The sequence below is a fragment of the Genypterus blacodes genome, unplaced genomic scaffold (genome assembly GCF_046128005.1).
Source record: "Genypterus blacodes isolate CSIRO-AG114 ecotype Tasmania unplaced genomic scaffold, CSIRO-AGI_Gbla_v1 ptg000083l_1, whole genome shotgun sequence".
NCBI lineage: Eukaryota > Metazoa > Chordata > Actinopteri > Ophidiiformes > Ophidiidae > Genypterus > Genypterus blacodes.
This window is the reverse complement of record NW_027466888.1, coordinates 113,272-136,531: the sequence shown is the minus strand read 5'-3', so window position 1 is coordinate 136,531 and position 23,260 is coordinate 113,272. Positions and strand designations below refer to the sequence as shown.

At 44.5% G+C, this 23,260-nt stretch overlaps 1 protein-coding gene across 1 annotated transcript; it reads right to left on the bottom strand.

Moving 5' to 3' along the window:
- Positions 1 to 316: 316 nt before the first annotated feature.
- fasn (fatty acid synthase) lies at positions 317 to 22,477 on the bottom strand. The gene is made up of 42 exons (XM_076158544.1): positions 22,199 to 22,477; positions 18,330 to 18,465; positions 17,403 to 17,555; positions 17,037 to 17,210; positions 16,713 to 16,913; positions 16,433 to 16,555; positions 15,907 to 16,022; positions 15,219 to 15,353; positions 14,558 to 15,032; positions 13,953 to 14,140; positions 13,685 to 13,874; positions 13,409 to 13,503; positions 13,035 to 13,169; positions 12,476 to 12,679; positions 12,281 to 12,396; positions 12,009 to 12,184; positions 11,700 to 11,891; positions 11,510 to 11,590; positions 11,096 to 11,281; positions 10,692 to 10,871; positions 10,372 to 10,575; positions 9,907 to 10,223; positions 9,105 to 9,500; positions 8,725 to 8,889; positions 8,468 to 8,583; positions 8,058 to 8,212; positions 7,727 to 7,930; positions 7,426 to 7,576; positions 7,098 to 7,276; positions 6,762 to 6,881; positions 6,481 to 6,603; positions 6,084 to 6,307; positions 5,731 to 5,935; positions 5,469 to 5,620; positions 5,220 to 5,311; positions 4,498 to 4,889; positions 4,004 to 4,195; positions 3,659 to 3,886; positions 3,363 to 3,574; positions 3,129 to 3,227; positions 2,428 to 2,679; positions 317 to 2,325 (listed from the first exon to the last, which is right to left on the bottom strand). The coding sequence occupies exons 2-42, from the start codon at positions 18,454 to 18,456 to the stop codon at positions 2,188 to 2,190; spliced, it is 7,563 nt and encodes a 2,520-aa protein (XP_076014659.1). The 5' UTR covers positions 18,457 to 18,465; positions 22,199 to 22,477; the 3' UTR covers positions 317 to 2,187.
- Positions 22,478 to 23,260: the final 783 nt, after the last annotated feature.

Sequence of the window (23,260 nt, the reverse complement as noted above, 5' to 3'; positions counted from 1 at the left end):
GGGAGCAGAGCCTGCATCCATCTCCATGGGTTTTCACAGGAAAGCGAGAAGCTTGGATGTGGATTTGATGCCATCAGGTGGCTAATCGTTAGCACACACTGCCCAAGTGAAACAAACAAGTGTTTGAGGCCTGTAAGGGAACTCCACCCCGGGGGTTTTGGGGCAGCCGGATCCAATGGTGGCACCCTCGAGTCCCCACGACATTGGCAAGTGCCCCTAGTGGCGTTATGGTGCCATTTGAAGTGAAGCTTGAACATCTGATGAGAGGCAGCTGGTAGAGGTATGAAACTCGGTTTGTTAAAGCAAAACAGACACATGATTTGCCAATAGACTTTTATTTTTACTAGTAACAACACAAACTGCAAATGTTACATTTTGAGAGATAACAATATACCATCACGTCCTCCTCCTTTATCACTGCAACCACACTTGACTCCAGTCACCCGACCCTTCATGAACCTTGGTTGGAGGCCTCAGAGGTCAAATTAGGTGTTGCATTCTGGAACGTACCCCATTGCTGGGAATCAGACAGTCAAGCGGAAAGGTCATAGGAGTCAGAGACAGCAACAGGAAGCTTTTCAGCAACTATGTCAGAGGGTGCACACATGAAAGTGGCTGTTAATTCAAAAAATTATATAATGTGCAAAACCAGAGAGAGAGAGAGCGGTGAAGCGCCACTAGGTGACAGCAGTTGTATTCAAAACATTTATAATTACACATGAGGAAATTGGAATCATATATATGTAGAAAAAAAAAACAACGGTCATGGATCCACACAGGAGCGAAATACTGTATGAACAATACTGTACCAGAATGTCTACAACACAAAATCCTACTCTTGGTATACAACAACTTAACAATCACATATAATGACATCATGAGACCAAACCAAACCATGGTAATATTTTTCCTTTCATTGACTTCAGATGAAAACAACACAAAGATAGTTGCTGCTTTGCTGAAAGGCAATACAACTAATAAACACAATGAGAGAACCTCCGGATCGTATGTTTACATGCACATTATACTCTGTAATGTGATCAAGGCTGTCTATTAAGTTGCCTCATTGCCTTAAATCACATTTAAGAGAAAGTTTGAATGTGCATGAAAATGTACCGAGCGACTCAATGTAAATATTGCTGAGGTTTTTTGGGGAATACTTTGACCTTACCATGAGTCTTTAATATTTAATATCATGGCAGTTACACGGGTGGGTATGCATTTACAGCAACTATGTACAGAGTAGCAGAGGCCTTCCATCTGCATGAGTACAGCTTCACTTAAGGACAAACACACACAGGCCTGTGGAATCGTTAAACGCACCAGACTTGGGTCCCCCCCCCCATCACACAACAACTTAATCATAGGACAGGACAAGAGTGGCATTAGGGTGACAACTGCTGTATCACAGTTCACAAACAGTAAGATGATGTTAATAATGTGCACTCTACCAACCAAAACAGTAAAGCATTAGGACACAACTCCAAACCTATGACTTAATATGACCTAACATATTGATATTGTGGGAAAGGGGACAGTGATGATTTATATATCCTGCTATATAATTTTTCACCTTCATGTTATTTGATTATACAGTCAAGTCGTCTTCTTCAAACTGGGGAATGTTTAACTGTCTGTTGGAGTTGGAGTGCATTCTCAAACATGATGTCACGGTGGCAGGATGGAACAATGAAGAAATTGCAAAGTATGGGATGATAACATGACTGTGGGAGAATGTGCACCTGCTCTGACGCTACTTGTGTTAAGTGTCGTTTGTCTCAATTTCCACAGCAACTGATGCGTACGATCATCTCATCTCAGTAAGATATGAACTCTGGTGTGTTGCGCCGAGGCTCCCAGCGCAATTTGATGACGCGACAGAAATGGGAAGACAAACACTACAGAGCTGTGACAAGACTGCGGGAGTGTCCAATGCAAGAACTGACCAATGAGCTCTTTAAGGTGCAGGAGGAATTAGGGGCATTTGGGATATTAAGGGCAAGTTAACACATTAGATGTGACGTGTGGAAAAATATGCCTTATTCTCATTGTATATGACACTAAGTCAGACTTTATGAAGTCAATTTCTATCGGGACATCCTAAGCTAATTCGTAGAGGAAAACTTCCATTTTGCTGATGATGTGGAAGTTGAGTGAGTGGTTGTGGTGACGTCGGACCGAGTGCGTCTAGCCTTCCTTTGCGGTGACCCGTGGTTCAGCCAATGAGCTGTTGATGATGCTCTTCATGGACTCCGCCCCCTCTCCTTCCAGAAAGGTGCGGTGGTCGCCCTCAATGACATGGACCAACACCTTGCCGTCACACACCTGAGGAAAAGACGTGTTACTTAAACTTCAAACTGTACATCATCATGTTACAAATGTCGGTTAAACTTCCTGTGCAATAATGTATACGGTGAATGTAATGACCTCGTTGAGCTTGTAATCGGCTCCCAGGCTGGCTCCGTATTCACTGCTGGTTTTAGCACGCAGGAGCGTCACGTTGCCATGGTATTTTGTCGCCGGCACGTATCCATCAGCAGCCTTCAGTTTGTCGTAGAATGTGGCTGCGGCAAAATGTAGCAAGCCTCGGCTGACGTTCTTATGGGTGGAGGCGATGAGGTCGACCGCCATGTTGACGCGCGTGTCAAAGTCCGACAGTGGCAAGAGCATCGGTAACAGCTGGGGAAGAGGAAGGAAAGATGAGAGCCGAGCGGTTTGATATGGAAATTGATCCGTTACTGTGGCAACCGTCTTACTAATAAGGACAGAGAAAATGATTATCAAAAGTCAGCGGTATCACTCAAAGTGTGTGGAAAACATCTCAATGAGTGTGACACAGCATGCAGCATTTGTATAAACAATAGAGGACAATAAAAAAGAAAATAATGTAAATATGTGTAGATATAAGATGATTGACAGGTGGCCTTGGCAACATCACCAACAACCTCAACCAAGAGTCCAAGAGGTTTAAATGCATTTCCCAAATTTTGCCATGAGTTGTCCATAATTTTAACCTTCGCTGCCATGGTGATGCCATGAGACAATTCATTGTCTCTTAGCATTATTGCGGATTACGGTCTGAGGTTCTAGCTTCACGTGTTATGGCACATATTTCAGTGGCTTTGTACCTTTTTGTACTCGATGTCGGTGAATTGCTGGATGAAAGCACACAGGGCTTCAGTCTCTGCCTCCGCCTCTTCTCCTGGCGTCAACTTGGCCCTGTAGCTCTGAACACCAAATAATATTCATGGGGTTAATTCTCCATGGCAAAGCTGCATTCATATTCATTCATTAACTACATGAATATTCAGGGTAAGATAGAAACACGCATACTTTACATACATTACAGATTAGCCTCTCACCTGTGTATACGCTGCCACATATGAGTGTGAGCCATCAAACAGGAAGAGCTGCTCCACAGGCTGATTCTGGGTCTGCAACTGAGACACCATCTCAAATGCCACACAGGCTCCAAAGGAGTAGCCGGCAATCCGGTAAGGTCCGTCTGGCTGAACCTGTCTGATACAGCCTACATAGTAGGCTGCCAGGGACTGGATGCTGTCCAGAGGAGCAGCTAGAGGAGGAAATAAAGATGAGCCTGGTGGCACTTTGTGGAACCTGTTTGTTTAAATGAAATACACACACATGCAGTCTCTACCTTTAGTGCACTGCAAGCCATAGCAAGGCACACTAAGCTTGGAGGTGAGGGTCTTAAAGGCACTGATAGAGCCCTCTATGGGATGAACCAGGAACAGCGGCCTCTCCTTGTTCTGTAACTTGTTGAGCAGTGTCACTGAAGGGTCATCTGGGTTGACCAATAGAAGGTTGAGTTCAGACTGCAACAAAGAACGAACACTCCCCTTCTTGGCTGGAGCCTGATGGGATTCTGGAATAAATGGAAGGTTTTTTATTTGTAACAATAAATGGGAAATACAGTTAAAATCAGTGTAGGGTAGCCAATAGATTTGTCAAAAGGGTTTTACACTTGAGCTCTTTCTTGTACCTTCTGATCTACTTGACGTGCCCTCTGCCAGCTCTTTTAGATTTTTGATGGTGAGGTTGCGGATTTCTCTCATTGACATGACGATATTGTAGTCACGCTCCAGAGTCTGGCGAACCTCCACACCCATAAGGGAGTCCAGGCCCAGGTCAGCCAGTGAAGCGTCAGCGTTCAGGCTGCTCACATCACGCACCCCTGAAAAGGAGGGGCACAGTAAGTAGTAAGCATGAGGTAATATGGTAAAGATTGTTTACAGTAGGATGGCAAGAATCACTTCTACTTAAGAGCCCAAAATAAATGTATTTATGATAAAAGTATGGACTGGGTCATTTTTCACCAAGCCTATGTAATCCCTTCATGTTTGAATCCATAAGCATCTAATCAGTTATTACTAACCGCATCAGGGACAGTGTAAATTTGATCCATTATGATGTCAAACTACTCTTTAGATATAAGGATATGTAGTCTAATCTGGATTTGTTTAGCTTGCGTCTTACCTAGAATGTTAGCTACAGCCTCCACTAAGGTTTGGCTTCCTGCCTCTTTCTTCACCACAGTTCTCTCTGCCAGCACAAAGCTGGACATCACCGGCTTCTGCTGGCTCAGGAAGCGGTCGAGCACCTCCAGGCACGATGCAATGCGCTGCGGTAGGGTGCCGCCAACCACCGTGTCGTTGCTACCCATGGTCTCCAGCACCACGCCAACATCCCCTATCGCACCCCACTGGACCGCCAGAGCGGGCAATTTGTCGTGGCAGCGCTTCTCACACACGCGCTCCATGGCAGAGTTTGCAAAACCGTAGTTACTCTGCCCGGCATTGCCACGCCCGCAGCTCACTGAGGAGAAGACCACGAAGTAGCTGAGGTCCTGACACAGCTTCCTGGTCACTCTGTGAATGAAACCAACTATTTTAAAACCACATTCAGGACATAAGCTGCCCGCACTGCTTAGTCAAATGTAACCAATATAAATGGAGGCGATGTTGGGAGCAATTTAGAAGCACTGTGCCAGATTTATTGTGTCATTAAAGGCAAATTCTGTCACAAACATGTTCAATCAAATTCAATCATAAACACTGGCTGCATTGAAAGAGGCCTTACAGCAATATTTCCTCCTTTAAATGTTGGGAATGTTAGTTTGTGTGATTTGTCTATGAATTACCCCCATTGACCTTTAATTAGAAATGTCAACGTGTGTGAGTGTGTCTGTGTTATCTTACTTGTCCAGGTTTATGGTGCCATCATTTTTCGGTTTGTTAACATCAAGGAAGAGCTGAGGAGTGAGGTTCTCCAACATGCCATCTTTTAACACCTGATAGGTTGAGGCACAGAAGAGTAAACACAGGTTGGTTTAAGCATGACAGTAAGCAAAGCAACAGCTGCAACCCACCAGCTAAGTAAATGAAATAACAGTGTGGATTGTAGCACATCCGTAAAACAGTGGGAAGAGAGATCAGGAGATCACTTACCATGGCAAGGTGAAAAACTCCTCCCACTGGGCCCAGCCTGCAGGCCTCAGTGACGAGTCGCTCGGTTCCCTCCAGTGTGCTGACATCATTGGTCGATACCAGCACCTCCACACCCTGGCTCTGCCAATCACCCACCCTCTTTGCCTGGTAACCTAGCAATATGTAAAGAGTATCACTGAACAGCAGCTGGTTACAGTTCAATTCTACATGAATCTGGATATAATGAAATGATAAAGCCTTGTTAGGTGCAAGTCACACTTACCATTCCTAATGCCCGATCTGGAAGTAAGCACCAGTTTGCGGGCTCCTCTATCTGTTAACCACTGAGCAAGCTCCAGACCGAATCCCCCTAGTCCACCTGTGATGATGTACGAGTGTGACTCTGGGCAGAAGGTGCGACAGATAGCTGGAAGAGCCAAGGGGGAAGCACTCTGGACTTCACTCTGGTCCTTCTCCTCACTACGGATCTGCATGATGGGGGTACAATATCTATATTTGAGCATATTCCAAGTAGTATAGGCAATGTACATATTTCAGTAATATCATGTATCATGTACATGAATAACAGCACACACATACTGAAATCAAACCAATGAAGATTCGGGTGAAACTTACCTGTAGCACAACTTTGCCAATGTGTTTTCCCTGAGCCATGTATCTGAAAGCGTTCTCCACATGGTCCCTGTTAAACACCGTGGTCCTCAGAGGCTGAACCACACCTCCCATGATGCCCTCCTTTAGCAGGTGGGACACTTCCTCCCATTCCCGGTTGCCCTCTTCAAATAAGGCGTCCAGCAGGATGCCGTGGAACGCCACATTCTTCAGGAACAAAGCCATGCCTAAAGAAACACAGATGGACACAGCTCAACTACAGGCATAGAAGCACATCTCTCTGAAATGAAAACTGGAATTCAGACTTACACCACTTGTTACAGGGAATCGAAAAAGAGCTTTGCACAACCAGATACGATATCAGCTTTGAGCCCAAAGTGCAGCGTAGCTTTAAACTGACCTAGTGGCGAGTTGTTGGATAGGTCATATTTGCCGATCTCCAGGAATCGTCCGTGTCTGGCAAGGCAGCGAAGACTGGCCTGCAGCTTTTCGTCAGCAAGAGAATTTAGCACCAGGTCCACACCTAAAACGCACACACATCCACACAAGCACAAGCATTTCTTCAGTATAAGGCCTTCATATCGTATTTTTTTTGTCATGTTGTGCAACTTGTGTGAAGCCACCATGTGTTACGAAAATCTAGAATAGCACATAAGATGTGGAAAAGTGTGTATTACTGACCTTTGCCGTTTGTCTGGAGCAGGATGTGCTGCTCAAAGGTGGTGTCTCTGGAGTTGGCGAAGGATTCTAACGTGAGCTCAGGGAATCGCTCCTGCAGGTAAGCTCGCTTTTCCGCTGAGCCTATTGACAATACACAGATGATTGATATCAGAAATAACAATTTACAAACACAATCTAATACTATCTAATACGAATATTATCCAAATATAATCGTCACTTATCCTTTCCTTTCTTCCCTTTATGAGCTAAAATCATCTTGTTGGTACTAAGGGGTGGAAACTGTACAACTATTCTGACTCTTCTCTGTTACACATAGTGTTTGTGTTCAGTACTAACCAACTGTAGTGAAGACTTTGCACTTCTTGCTGAATGCAATGGCGATGGCAGCCTGGCCGACACCGCCTGACCCTGAGTGGATAAGGACGCTCTCGCCGGGTCGGAGCCTGCCGCGCACCACCAGAGAGTAGTAGGCAGTAGCGTACACCACTGGCACCGTGGCTGCTTGCTCCAGAGTCCTGCACAAAAGAAAACAGTTGCCAAGTTCACTTTTAATAATATTCACTTAAACAGAGTACAAACAAAATTGTACTTGGTGCAATCATCCTTGATGCTGCTTTAGAACTGAAGCATGTAACGTTTTACGATGCAAAGTCCTGCCACTGACCAGCTGGGGGGAACATCCCAGAGGAAACGTTTATCAGCATCCACACAGGTTGCAAGACCTTTAGCTGGCAGCAACCCCATCACACGCTGACCGCTGGGATCACGACCAGAGAACTCCATACCCAGCATGCAATGCTGTCGAGCTAGGTCACCTACAAGGTGAAATCAATAGAACATGTTAGCATTTTACTTGTCCGTGGAAGCTTTATAAACAATTTTACACCTGTATTTGTTATTGTTAGGTAAGCGCCAACTAGTTACACAAATCACTCGATGTACGTTTAAATGAGTTTTGCCTGTACCTGGAATTGCATCAGGTGGCAGTTTGCCAGTGGCCAGCATGATATCTCTGAAGTTGAGTGAGCTGTAGTACACACGACAAAGCTGTGTGTTGGGGTTGGTGGGCACAAAATGGCAGAGTGGCGAGGCGAACCAGCGTAGAGAAGCCAAGTCCCCGCGAGTCAACACGTTGATGTACGCCTGCTCGGTCATTTTTTCCACAGGAGCTGATGCAACAAAACAAAACAGAACAAAAATATAAGTGGAAGGATGATGTTTGCATCATTGCATAACACTGCACTAAAATCTTCCCATTGCACAATCTTTACGGCCAGTACTTAGTAAATTTCATACCTTTGTTGATAACCTGGTGCCTGAATACACCCCAATGTCCGTCTCTGAACACATTCATTACCAGATCCCCCTCCAGCACAGGGCGCATGGAATCATCCGCTGGCTGTAGGCCCGGTGCTTCGGACAATTCACTTAGATTGGACACAAATGCGCAGCTATAACAAGGGGAAAAGAGAAAAGGTCAAGAAAATGAGAACACAGAACAGAAAACATAAATACTTGAGTACCAACTGTTCCTTTAGTGAGTACAAACCTACGTGGATAACATGTCTGTGTCTGTCAATACCTGTTGCTTATTCACAGCACTTCTTCGTCAGTGAAGATGGGCCTACCTTGTGGCAGGCCAAAGTTTTTACATGCTGCAAAGCCTCACACAGGTACCTTGACATGGTGGCATTCTGGTGGCCTACCGTATTCTGTTGCCACCGGGCTCCTGCCGTAGACAGTTGACCATTCCTACGATGCCAGAGTGGGCGTGAGAAGCAGTCAACCAGACTGGAGAGTCTGAGGACTCAGCCAGTAAAGCCTGGATGGGAGGTTGACACAGTAACACACATTTAGAACTAGAGTCACATTTGTAAATGGTGACACAAGGGAAAAGCTCATTAGGGGCGAGTTCCTTTTGTTATTAGATCAGATATGTCAACGACGTAATGGTTAGACTCACCTTGAGTTTTTCAACCCACTGGTAGTCAGTGTTGTCAACAGACAGGAAAACAGGCTCTTTGCTGGGTAACCGACGGCGACACAGGAAGAGGGCAGATCCATAACAGGACTTCCTGACGGTTACCAGGTTGAGCGAGGCCTCAGAAAACACCTTCTCCCACCCATTCTGGCAAGAAGAAGGTGATAATATCAGCATCTCCTCTCCTTTGAAGGTGTTAATATTAATGCCAATATGATAAGAGTGAGTCTATGATGCATCTGCAATGTCACGACTAAACATTGATTAAATTCAGTTTACATAATTATAATGGACATATTTACTATACAAATGAAAACATTTTAGGCGGACTAAAAAAGTGTGATGAATAGAACTTCACTGACCTGTGTGAGCAGTCCATTCCGGCTGGTTTGTGTCATGGTGGAGAGGAATGCAACCGTCTCACCCAGAGTCTCTCCCTTCAGCAGGGTGTGGATAAGAATGAATCCCCCTTCCTTCGCCCCAGAGGACAGATTTGCCACCAGTTGACCAGCTTCTGTCCTTAGAGGACCCCAGGCATGGTTACACACCACCAAGTCTGCCCCTCCTACACTGCCTCCAGCTGGGTTCACCTGGGGGTCCCACTGGTCAGAGGACACTTTCAGCTCCTCCAGGGTATCCAGGAGGGGTGTCAGGAGTTCGGGGTTGGTCACAGTAGCAGTGTAGTCTACATTGAGCATGGGCTGGATGTTGAGGAGGGTCAACACCCGAGAGAAGAGTTGGCCTTCACTGGAGAGAGCCTGAGAGGGGTTGAAGACAGGAAGAATATGTAATCCAAGACCAAGAAAACCATGAACTAATTTTAGACCAACACTACATTGCCACATTTTGTCTTGTTTATCTCTTTAAGTAGATCCAAACATTGATTGTGATCACTATATAACATATGAAAAGACGGTGGTGGTGTTACATACAGACTTGGAAATGACTCCATCTCTTTCTGTGGTGTATGAATGTGCTGAATAAAACTCACTGTTACTTGTGTTTTTCTTGTTATATTCTAATCGATATGTCCTCATGACATGTTACTGCAGATCATTAGAAGATTCTACATTTGCAACATCACAACAACTTTGTGTTTTGATTAGAGCCTACATTCATATTTTGGTTGCAGTTGTCGCTTTTGCTCTGTAGTGTCATTCTTACCTCCAGGACTTTGATCTTGCCGGGTGTGTTGTTTTCCATTGCAATGTCAAGGCAGTGTCTAAGGGCCGGATCATCCAACAGGCCCTGCAGCAGGCTGTCCTGCAGCAAACACGCCTTCTCCTTCTCCACCAACTGTTCCAGCTCAGATTGAAGGTTCCCATTCAATTCCAAGCCACAGAGCAGGGCAAGCAACCGTACCAGGCCAGGCTCAGTGGGCTCTGGGCTTGGCAGAGGGCAGTCTGACACTGCCTCCACGCCAGGGATGATGAGCTTGATACCTTGGGTAGTTAACTTCTGCTGCAGTCTGTGGATGAGGCCTTGATGGAGAGCAATGTGGAAAAATAAAGGAGATGCTTAGTTGCTATTTGCTGTACAGATCTTTAATATCATTTAAATTGCAGTGTCTCCACTGCTGCCTTCAGCATGACTGTGTGAATGCTGTTTTTTTTTTGTTTTGTTTTTTACCTGTACAGAGACTGAGCTGGTCTGCCAGTTTTGTATTGCCTTCCAAACAGTCCATCTTTGCATAGGGAACAAAAACAAACTCCTCCAAAGTAGGCAGGATCTGCTGCTGTTGCCGACTGGGTGCCACAGTGGTGTGATGGCCGCTGAGCTGGACTCCACCAGCAATCGCGATGTTAAGGCAATGGTTAGTGTGGACATCCACAGCTGAGAAATTTAAGAAAAAAGGAATGAGAGATAGAACGATTGTGTCGTGTAATGTGTGGATAGATATCGTTAAAGTGAGCTCACATGTAAATCCATGTATAAAATGTAAGGCGCACCTTGCTTTCCTTCTGTGTATTCAGAGACCTTTTCCAGGTGGAGGGCTGGATCAATACACAGTGAGCGAATCCTGGTTGGCAAAACCAAATTACGCCCAGACAGGCTCAATATGCCGATCTGTAACATTGTGTCAAGGAAGGTCACCCAGTTTCCAGTCCACTCCAGCTTTCCAAAGTCACCTGAGGGGATGAAGAGTACAACAACATTTCACACACTCACAACTTTTTCAGATTAGAGGATTAGTAAAACATGTGATATCTCTATTTCTGATACTTATAGGCTACTTTACACCAAAAAAGGGAAAAGAGTTAGGATTTCTGTTACAAAGCCCACCTATCTAATGTTAAGCTTTCAAACATCATTCATATATGGTAACAGTGACAAAGAAAGAAAGAAACATTACCTTTACTGCTGGACTCTAAGATGCCCTGGAAAGGTTTCCCATACTCATAACCAAGCAGCCGCAGCTCCTTGTAGATATCATTTGTATAGAGCTTAATTCTAGGATCCTCACTGTCTGTGGCAACGTCTTTACTTAATTGACTGTGGAACGTCTCCAGCGCGGCATCCTGAAGAACGCTAACCTTGCCTAGAAATAAAGGAACAACAGCATAAGTCGGAGAATGGATGATGGAGGGTGGTGCCTGTTTAGGCAGACGCATCAGTGCTACAGTCGAGCATTATGGAATGAAATGCCAATATGCACAGCATATTACATGAAAACTCCCTGGCAGAATCTGACCCCTCTTCTTGTAAGCATCTCCAACTACTCATTTTTATGTACAGTATATACACACATATACACAAGCGTACTTACCGCTTACAGTCAGGTGACCATTCTCTGATACCTCAAACCTGCTGGTGGCTGCCATAAGCTGCACCTCCAACTGAACAGAACCTGAAGGAAGCCGAAAAATGTCACAGAAAAACAAGGCAAGAAGAGATCAGCGCTCAATAAGAAACGTCATCAAATTATCATTATCACCTCAGCTTTTACACACTCTTACCACTCGTAGGCAGGATGGTGGCCCTGTGGAGGGTGACATCCTCAAAGATCACAGGAGTTGTTTCCATAACAATTCCTAATTTTTTCACCAAGGTGCGCCAGGCCAAACACAGGTAACCTGTTGCTGGGTAGAGGACTCGCCTGTCGATGCAGTGACCAATCAGGTAGTGGTCTGGAGACTCTGGGTTTATGTCTGGTGGGGATAAGGCGGGGTGGATTACATGCAATTTCTTTACTTGTAGTGTAACAGCATAATGTGTGCGTGTCATCTGGTTTATCCACCACTAGATGTCCCCTCTATGTCTCTTACCGATGTTGTATACAGTGGTTGACGCAGATCCTCCTGAGCCAGAGGGAAAATCTTCAGCTTTAGGAACATCCCAGGTCTGGGAGTGATCCCACTTCACCAGGGGGGAGATCAGAGGCGTACCGGTGGGCACTGGGTACTTCACTGCTGGGCACAAACTATTTGCAGCCACATTAATGCTGCGGAGAGAGTGAAAAAAAAGTTATATTATTAATCAGAAACCACCTATCCTAAATACATACCTACATTTACCTAATGGTGAAACAGCTACATACCCATTCATGTAGACTTTTCCAACATTTGAGAGAAAGAACTCAAGGTTGTTAGCGTGCCCTCTCTTCATCAGGGGCAGGATGCAACATGTAGGTTTCAGGGTACGCTTGAGGATTGCCTAGAAAATAATAGGTTGGTTAGTTAGGTTTGTATCACGTAAGATCAGCTCGTCACTTGTAAAACTCGATTGATAGTACCTGCAGCAAAGCATGTGGCGCAATCTCCACAACAATGGCGTTGTCTGGCACCATGATGAGGCCCTCGTGGAACAGCACGGGGCTCACCAGGTTGTTGACGTGGTACTCTGCTGAGCTATGCAGGGCCAGGGGGAGGTTCCAGTCAGACTGTGGGATACTTGTGCTAAGCCAGCGGGGTGAACGCTCTCTGGGATTCTTGATTACCTGCAAATTGTGTCAAATGTATCAAATATTGACTTATATTTAGATCTATTATTTACTTTTGATGACTAAACTGATCCGAATGGGTATATTGTCACAGAACAAAGAATACAGAGTACAGCAAAGCAAAAATGAAAGAAAAAAAGAATTAAAACACTAAGATATACTGCAGGTTTCTTCACTCTCAGTTAAAAAACATTTAGAGGAATCCTGCAAGCATGCAAATAATGTGACTGGTGAAAAATAATCAGCTGTTCCTGTGACGGGAGATGGCATTTCACAGTCTTACCAGTAGGTGTCATTGCAACACCACGGGCTGAAATATAGAGCCAAAACAGTATAGGACAGAAGTACAAACCTTCTTGAGAGCATCCAGCAGGGTTGAAGCAATGGAGGCCATGTAGTAGGAGTGGAAGGCGACACCAGCACTGCGTACTTCCTTCGCAAACACTCCACTCTCCTTCAGCTCAGTCACAAACTTACTCACAGCTTCCTGAAACATACATTTCACAACAACCAGTGTAAGACCTCATCAGTTTAAGATTTCTGGCTTTCTTTTGTATTACTACTGAGAGTTTAGAAGGCAAATCATAGCATCATTATTTTCCAACTCACAGCTGATTATCTAATTGGGTATAAGGGATACAAAAATAACGTGCTATTCAAACTCTACTGTTTATTTGAAATGGGTTGCATGAAACAACAGAGTCATAGAGCAGGGATTTCCTTTACCTGAGGTCCAGAGATAGTAACTGTATCCTCAGCATTGTGGCAGGCAGGGACGACTCCCTCAGGACACTGGACCTTGCACTCCTCCCAGGTTAGACCTGAACAGCAGGTATAAAGGCAGGAGTGACTGTTACTGACAGACAAAAGATTACTCTCTTATGCAATACTGAGGTTTGCTCTCTCAAACAATGCAAAGGATCACCTTCTGTTGACCCTTTTATATTATGTGTGGCAGCCCAAAATTGCCTGTCCTGAAAGCAGAGGCAGTTATCTACTTACCGACTGCAGCCATGCCTCCAGGAGGAAGGTTTGCCTCCTTGATGCAGCGACCTCTCCAGTAGGCAGCCAGGATGGCTTCACCGTGGCTCAGGGAGCCATCAGCATAGCCGCAGGCCAGTTCTCCCACTGAGTGGCCAACAATGCCATCAGGCTTCAGACCCATCTTACTGAGCAGGTCAATCTGGGCTATCTGGAATGAGAAGGGATGGAGAACACAGTTACATCCTTGAACCTACATCCAACATCAAAGGTAGTGTTTCTACCACACCTGTATGGCAGCAAGGCCAACAAAGGCATGGACAGTGTCTTCTAAAGTGGTCTCGTCAGCCTCCATGAGTAGGCGAGACACGACGAGGCCAGTCTCTTTCAGAGCAGAGTCTGAACGCAGGATGGACTCCCTGAACTCTGGCAGCTGCATCAGGCTGCGACCCATACCGGCCCACTGGGTGCCCATACCTAGAGAGGGGAAACAGAGGAGAGTCAACTCACAGTCACAGGGATTCACAGTGAGCTGGAAGACACAACTGCATCTGAGACAACAGGGTATTGAAGTTTGCCAGCAGTAAATTTAAGACTGCCAATAAATTACCATTATTATTGTTTGAGTGGAGTGGATCTTCATATTTGAACATCCAATTAAAATGTGGCATCAATTCAAATGTTGCCACACACAACCAATGCAGTATTAAATATTTCTTTATCAGTTCTCCAGACCCTAATTACTGTATATAATTTAACTGAAAATATTGGCAAAACCCATAAGCATTGGATAATAATACAGTATGTGCCTTTGATTTTTCAATGGTTTGTGAGCAACTACCCAGTTTTTTCACTCTCCCCCTTAAATCCAACATTCTTATCCCACATTCTCACCTGAGCAGATGTACCAGAGTGGCCTTGGAGCGGCCTGCACCTGCTGCACCTCCGTGATGTCACCCTGAGAGCCAATTACAGTGTAGCCTCGGTAGGGCATACTGACAGTGGGACTCCCCGATACGCCATTCAGCAAAGAGAGGAAGTCGTCGTCTGCAGAGCGTTCCTTCGCCTTGTTGAGGAGGGTGGTCACTGCTTCCTCTGTACGGCCGCAGGCCTGAAGCACCCTGGGAACTGCCCTCGGTGATGTAGCTGTATCAACTGCTTTGTTGGTGGCCTTGTCAGCTGGACGAAGGATCACGTGAACATTTGATCCCCCGAATCCAAAGGAATTGATGCCAACGATGCCACCGCGGACGGGAACAGGCTTGTCGACGACTGTGATCCGGCCATCAGTTAAGGAGGGGATGTCAGGGTTGGGGCTGTTGAAATGCAGGTTCGGAGCCCAGACTTCTCGTTGCAGAGATAGCACAACCTGCAGGGAATTAAATAAAAGCTGTTTAATGTTTTCCATCATTTATGTTCGCGTTAAAAAAGAAAGGAAGTGTCGGTGACGTTCTGAGACCTGTACCAATAAAAGAGAAGAAGTCATCTGATACTATCATAAATGCCACTTCCTGTCAATGCTGACTGTTTGGATTTGCATTACTATCAGTCTCACCTTAGCGAGAGCGGACAGACCAGAGGCAGGCTCTGGATGGCCCATGTTGGACTTGGTGGAGCCAATGAGCAAAGGCTCTCGCTTCGATTGACAGAACACACTAGCGATGCCATTTACCTCCTGTGGATCACCGACCTGTAGATGAAGAACAAACATATCATAGTGAGCATTTGAATGAGGTCTGCAACAACTGCACGGCGATTTACAGATGGATCTTCGTGTGTTTAACACGATGACTGCAACGAGTAGAACATAACGTCAACCACTGTTTAACATTGTTTTGTGTTCCTGGCACAATGATGCGTTTGATTGTCACCGCCCCGAGACATTTCTGACCAATAATGGCTCCATCTTTCTCACATGGGTTTTGTTCATGTATATAGCTTGGAACCAAACTGAACCAAGAGATAAAAGCAGCTTTTTTGACTATTTATTCTGTGAATCAGAAAAAAACAAACTACAGGTTGGAAAATGCCTTGAGGTTCTATGAACATTGGTGTTAATAATTGATATCAGTTAATTTCCCTCCTTAGCTATACATTAAACGTGAATCATGTCATTTTATTGGAATGTATTACATATTGCTGAATTACCCGTTTCATGAGACATTGAGATAACAGACTAGTATCACAAGTTATGATAATAACACATTGTTGGGCATAAATTGCTCTGGCGTATCGGAACTCACCTTAGTTCCGGTGCCATGGGCCTCAACGTATTCCACCTGGTCAGTGGAGATGTTAACCTCCTGGTAAAGAGAACGAATCAGCCTCTGCTGCATCTCACCTGAAGGAAATGTTACACCTGCAGGATGAAGAGGATTGGAATGAGACAAACCCTACAGGCAGGCATGGGACACATTGAAATTAGTGGCCAACAACATTTAGGTCAGTACCAACTTCTTCTACTTTCGAATTGCCCTTTTGTATCAGTTTATTCACAACATGTACAGTGTTCAGTTTGTGTTTGGAGCTAAGAGTGACAGTGCTTTGAGAAAAGGGAGTGGAGTGCACTTGTGCAGTCAGTAACCCTGTGTGAGTGCTGTGGTGTTGTCGTGTGTCCTGACTCCGCTACGTATACGCCACAGGGTTGACATTTCATCTTACTTATCTTCACTTACCCGACTCGTGTCGGGTAAGTGAAACCTTTCCCATCCTTTATTCACTGACTGGACGAGGCAGTAATGACTCATCAACATTTGCTTTCTTCCTCACCCTGCTCTTTGAATCCATCTGTGTTGCTGCCTGCATTAATCACGGTGGCGTAGACCCTCTTCGCCATGGACCGCCTCGTCAGCAGCACGGCCACTGCTGCCTCTGAACGGCAGTATCCATCTCCTAGGGAGAGGGGACAATAGAAAATGGTGTGTAGCACAAAATAGAGTACACCAACAGCTGCAAAATAATATATGCATATCAAAATATGACTGAGACATGAAAGATATACCGTATGATAAAACTTAAATAAAGCAAATGGGAATTGAATGTCTTTTACCTGAGGAGTCGAAGGATTTGCAGGTTCCCCCTGGACTGAGCATTCCCAGCTTCATGAACTGCACCGACGTGTTTGGCTTGAGCAACAAGTTGACCCCTCCTACCAGGGCAGAGTCGCATAGGCCAAACCGAATGGCTTGAAATGCATTTTCCATAGCCAGGAGGCTGGATGAGCAAGCTGTATCGATGGCCGTGCTGGGACCTGGTGAGGAAATTGGGGGTGAAGGGGACTGAGCATCAGGCCCGGCGCTTTGGACACCACAGAGCAAAATCTCCATCAAAATTCAATTTAAAATGTTTGGCAATAGAGCCGTGCTGGTCATACCGGAGAAGTCAAAAAAGTAGGAGAGTCTGTTGGCAAGCATGGCACGCTGGCAGCCCGTCATGCTGTAGCCTAGGAGTTCCTCTGGGTCTCTGCTGAAGGCCTCGCTGGCTTCTGAGCCGCTCACCCCGATGTATACACCAGTCCTGCTCCCACGCAAATCCACTGGGTTTAGTCCTACAGGGATGTTAAGAATGAGACAATTGTTTATTTCAAAAGTCACTGTTTTCATCTAATCTGACAATCCAGGACTTGTACAGCTGTGTTCTACGTGTATATAATTCATCTAAGCTACTTCCCATTGTCTCTCATGTTCTGTGATTCATCATCAATACATTTTTTCAACCCAATCCACCGAAAGATCCTCACCTCCATCTAAAATGGCCTCATAGGAGACCTCCAGCATGAGACGGAGCTGGGGGTCCATGGTGTGGGCCTGTTTGGGGTGGACGCCAAAGAAGGCGGCATCAAAGTGGCTGATGTCCTTCAGTTTCCCATTTCTCTGTGGCAGACCGTACAGACCTGGATATGAGGAAGAATAAAGCAAATCATTCTCACAAAGAAGTCCCAGTATAGATACAGCACGATGAGAATGCTTTATTGGAAGTTACACATGATGGGAATTCCCAAAGTTCCCATCATTTGAAATCAAAGCACTTCTATCAATATTTAGTATGCTTAGCCAGTGCAGGGTCACAGGGAAAATACTTTACTCTGTTCCACAGCACAAATGTAGCTCACGTGAGAGGAACTTCAGTCCTCAGGTTAGTGAGAAGTATGCATGCGGCGGTGCACAGTTACGGATGTCTGTCAACACTTGACAACTCTGACCTTTTGCCATTTAAGAACTGTGATCATCAATGCAGAGGAATGCAAAATCTTAGGTCATGACAAGAAGCTGGAACTCTCATTTGGAACATTTCCATGCACATTCAAACTGTTTGTACGATTGTGCTGCTATGAACACGATAAACTGATTTGTTCAAACAAGTATTAAATCACAGACTGGAAATGTTTACAAACTGGTTGATGCTGCCTTATACCTGATAAAAACCCTCACTTGTGTAATTCCAAAGCAGTGAGGTGTTTCATCCTATCACTCAGACTGACCACAAATGTGTTAGAATACACTGATAACTCCTTCAAAGTCGTGAGAGACACTCGAGTGTGAAAATTGAAACCAGTCGAACCTGTGCTCGTCCTATGACTACCCAACCCTCTGTGACACAAAGAATCTTACAGCCACATTTGTCAGCGTGAGCCATCATTGAAATCGAGCTTCCGGAGCTTTCTCACCTGGCTTCCATCGGCGGTCATCCTCCGTCACCATGTCCACACCATTGATGAGGTTTTCCCAGAACTCCTCCAGGTTATCAGCTTCAGGCAAACGGCCTGATATCCCTGCTACAACTATGTCATCCATACTGGATTACTGTGGACAGAGAGAAATAAGAGTGTACTTGTTCAAAAGCAAGAATAAAAGCAAACCACAGTAACATTTTATGCATACTGGCAGAGGAAAATGTAAATAATTGAACATATTTTTCAACTGGAACTGCAGGTGAAAGCGGTTAAAAAGAAAACTAAAGCGTACAATGATACTAATATTCAGCATCTGCTCTTGAAACTGGTCTTTTGATATTTTAACTGTATTCACATCGAGAAAACAATCTGCCAGTTATTTCTGGCTAAAATTGGATGTGTGTATTGATGATTGATGTAAGTATTCAGCATGGGTGTGTATTTACTCCTCGTTTCTGGGGTCATTTTCTGCCAGCATGGCTTGTTTAGGGACAGACTCACAGACACTGTTGGTAAATGAACTCCATGAAAAGATGAGAGAAGAAATGTTTTATGTCCTGTGTTGAATTTAAACATGATGCTTCCTTCATTCATAAGAACACAAGCGTGTTTAGTGATGCAAGGCAGGTTTAAACACATGAACACTTGGTGAATGACCTCACTGACAGGTACTCCAAAACTCTCAACTCCGTCACTAAATCTATCTCTGTGTGTGTGTGTGTGTGTGTGTGTGTGTGTGTGTGTGTGTGTGTGTGTGTGTGTGTGTGTGTGTGTGTGTGTGTGTGTGTGTGTGTGTGTGTGTGTGTGTGTGTACATAAAAATAAGACAAAACACTAGAATTGGGATTGCCAGTGTCTTAACATGTAGCTGTTCTGGTAGACATGGGGGATGTATGTTTTTGATGAAGTATTATGTCATTGTCTGCCCACAAACAGGTATCATGCTACACTCACACCACTCCCTACAACACAGGAGTGGTGTGTTTGAGAGAAATGAGTCAACAATGCCGAGACCAGATAACCCATAATGCACTCTGCCAGCTGTTAACCGACAATGCAGCTCTATTCACATCATACTGAATAAGTAGAACAAATCCAACAATCAAAACAAATCAGAGCAAACCTTGGCTGTTGTTTTCACAGTTCACAGTGCCAGGCTTGCCTTGGTCCACTCCGTTTGTCAGTACTGCCCATGGGCCCTAAAGGGATTTCGCGTCAAGGATATAGCCTCATCTGCCCTAGATCACACTTAATAACTTAATATCCCTGAAGGGACAACAGACTACAGTGCTGAGGGAGTTAGTGAACCTTTTGGGATGATCTGGATGTTTCTACAAATATTTAATCACTCATAAAACGTCCACTGACCGTCATCACGTTTACAATTACTGAGACACACAAGCTGCTAAACAGGTTGACAGAGAAGTAATTGTTCATTCCAATAGTGAAGACACCATTGTATTTAACATTGAAAATTAAATGAATGTGTTTGGAGTCAAATTAGACTGTAGCTGTGCCTTGATTTCCTGGAATGCATCCTTTCATGTAGTCAATCTTGACTACTGCTAGACTGTTCAATTTAGGAGCCTCCTGTGAATGCAGCAGAGAAATTCAGCCTTCGTTTGGGACATTTTGGAAGACACAGCTTTCATTGGAAGTAAACAAGCATACTTTTTGCACGAGGTTACACGATGACAAGAGAACTTTGGTAACATGCTGTCTCATTTATGCTTAGACCAAAGCTTCTGCCCTATACAGGCCACATTCCTTCAAAGATGCTTCCTATGACATGAGAGGAGAGTAGAGATGCCGGTTATAAAACTGATCGACTCCGTGTGTTCAATAATCAACACAGCATGACAAATGATCATTCATGAATATTACAAATAGCGGAACGGTAACACTATTCACGACCGAGTAGTGCCTCTGCAAGGATAGCACAGCTTAAAGCACACTGAAGCTTGGATTAGGTTTAAGACAAGTAAGACAGTGAAAGAAATCGACTCAACAAGGAAATTTAAGTTTTGGAAAGACAAAGTCAGAGTCCAGACCTGAAGCCAAATGAGACACGTGGTGACTTTCGTGTTTTATCAGAGGAAGAATGTGTATCTACAGTGGGTTCAGTGAGTTTGCTTGCCACTGTATCCAACTGTTGTACACTGAGAAAGATAAACACGACAACATTAAGCGTCTCTTCCTCAACCATGCCCTCTTTGGCTTAAAACTGAACGACAAAGTTGGAATTCAATACAAACATTGCTTTTCACAGATTTCCCTATTGCAAAGCCTTTCAACTCCAACATACATGAGGTGTCGTGACTCGCCCTGTAACCCTCCACAACAAGACCTGACCTGTTTCAGTCTGTAAACAAGAAAATGGGAAAGGTAATGACATACAGTACACTGCATGTTACGATTAGCACAGCACGCAAGAATTTAAAGCTTGCACTCTTGATTGGCAGGTCAACATCCTAGAAGGCGATGTTGAGGGGGCGTTAACACCTGAGAGAAAGAAACTGAATAATAAGTGTGAGAAATTCTGTAATTTCCTTTGTCTTCTACAGATTTGGAAGATCAATACAATAAACACGAACCCTTAACCCTTGTCTACTGTACCCAGACTGGATCCTGCTTCTGGAATATGTGCACTGTACTCATACACACTTTGATGCACATATACACTGCAAACTACAACAAAGGATGGGCTGCCAGCCACTACAGGTCATATTTTGATAAATACTATTTATTCTTTGTTACATGCCCATGAACTGTAACTAACAGGGAGCCCCTCAACCCCCAAACTGTCACACACACACACACACTGCAGTGTAGCAAAGCAGGAGGATCGCCAAATGGGTTATGGACCTCAGCACGTGCCAAATTCTGCAAACACTCTCCAAAATGCCACATTGATTTCATTAGGGTGTCTTCACATTCACTCACAGGTCTATGTTTACATTTGATCATAAGTTGTAAAGTCAATACAATTCACAGCATCTGACTTGTTTCTGGTGTAGCAACCATATACCATATAAGTGAAACACACAACACAAGACTTCCTGTTTATCCTCACTAGTGTATCATTCCTCTTATTAGCAGAACAGCCTGAATATATAAAAGAAATGACAGCATCATTATGGCCGCTTTTCAGGCCATAGCAGAGCACTGGGCAGCTTCCATCATGCAGCACAAGCATGGACACACAGGCTAACTCTTTATGCCAAGTCACTCAGCTTCTAAAAGGTACCAGGGGCTCAATTTAAACTAACCTCAGATAAATAAATTACATTTTCGGCCTAACTTTGAATGCAACAACCTTTTATAGTCACGCTGCATAGAGAATACGATGTTTTATGCGCGTTACTGGGAGCAGAGTGTAATGAATTACAGTGTTTCAGGGAGCTGTTGTGAAATGGAAGTCGACAACTTTATTTAAAATGTAATTAAAAAACTTTATTGCAGTTGCTTATTGACACAACAGCCGGCGCTGTGGTGTGGAGGTAGAACTAATGGCTGAACCTCAACCAAACATGCATTTTAAGTGTTGGCAATATTACGTAGCCTTGCTTATGGCTTCTGGTTTCTATACCATAGCACAGTTAGATGATATAACCGTCATTTGGAGCACATTAATGTCCAATAAAGATGCAGATACTGTATGCACTGCTTGGGGGGGACATGGAAGGACAACTGTTCCAAGTCAAGCTAGTATTTGTTACTTCGCAAAACAAACAATCAGACGCTGAAATAACACACTGCGTCACATTAAATTACCACCTTAAAAAAAACATTGTATCTACTATCTGCCCCAATGTAAAATAAACTACAAGCCTTAGTACAAGTGTAGTTTTTTGGTGAACTTACCGGCGTTTTGTTGAAGTAATATTAGCAAAATGGTGCTTAACCGTCCGTAATCCCCCGTTAGTCTCTGCGTACAGGAGCTACTGTCCCGGTCTCTTGTCTCTGTGTTCCCTCACTTGCCAACAAGATGCACGTTTGGCTCTCCTCTCCGTCAAGTCGCTTTCTCTGGTAACGATTTTTTTTTAAATGTCTCCCATCCTGCTGGCCACGCCACATGGGCTGATGGCCTGGCCTCGCTGCTCAGTCCAATGAGAAAGGAGGCAGGGCGCTTGTATCCAGTCAGTGATGGAGTCATTCGTTGAACGCCCCTGGAGCTACAAAGAGGAAAGAGACGGTGATCCAAACCGACGGGGGGTTACTAGGGTTCACACTCCGCCGCCGACGCTTCCTCTTTCTCCGCCACACCGGGACGATCAGACACCGTTGGTTTATCGTCAATAATCGGGAGCTTTTCCCGGGGAGGATTTACTTTGATTGCCGGATCGAGGACCCGTTAGCGTGTGATGGGGAAAACAACAGAATCGCCTGTTAATTCACTTAAAAAAGGCGATAAATGTTCAAATGTTATTAGAATGTTTATTCAGGGAAGCCTAGTTTGTTAACTCTTCGGTCCGCTGCTGTGTCCCATCGTGGGAAACTGTCATCTTCATCAGTCTGTGTGTGTGCATCCATCATCACCAGAAAAAACAAAACGACTGGAGAGATAAAAGCTCTTTTATTTGTAAATCTTTTGTATAATACGGGTCACAGCACACCCATGCTTTCACTTAATCAGCTCAGGTTGAAACAGTGCATCACCACAACCGAGGCTGTTATTGAGTGACGTCAATGTAAGAGTGATGTGGGCAAAGCCTGTTTCTCAAAATGCGGTGCAGGACTAAACAAAAGTTGCACAATTTAAATGTTAAACCGATCCCGTTGAGTACTTATGAACTATCTTTGTCCATTCTTGTTGTGTTTTCTTTTTGGACGTATTTCGGCTGTGTAATTTTTAGTAACTAAAGCTCAAATACACAAGAGTAGATCAGTTTCATCCTCGATCTCAGACAGCGGCCGGTTAGACTA

Excerpts from the sequence above, each read along its gene's own strand:
- fasn (XM_076158544.1), bottom strand. The coding sequence starts at position 18,456 with ATGGATGACATAGTTGTAGCAGGGATATCAGGCCGTTTGCCTGAAGCT. Across the intron at positions 15,354-15,906 it reads CCCATGGCACCGGAACTAAG|GTCGGTGATCCACAGGAGGT; the intron begins GTGAGTTCCGAT and ends CTTCATCTACAG. Across the intron at positions 6,882-7,097 it reads CAAAGTCTTCACTACAGTTG|GCTCAGCGGAAAAGCGAGCT; the intron begins GTTAGTACTGAA and ends TATTGTCAATAG.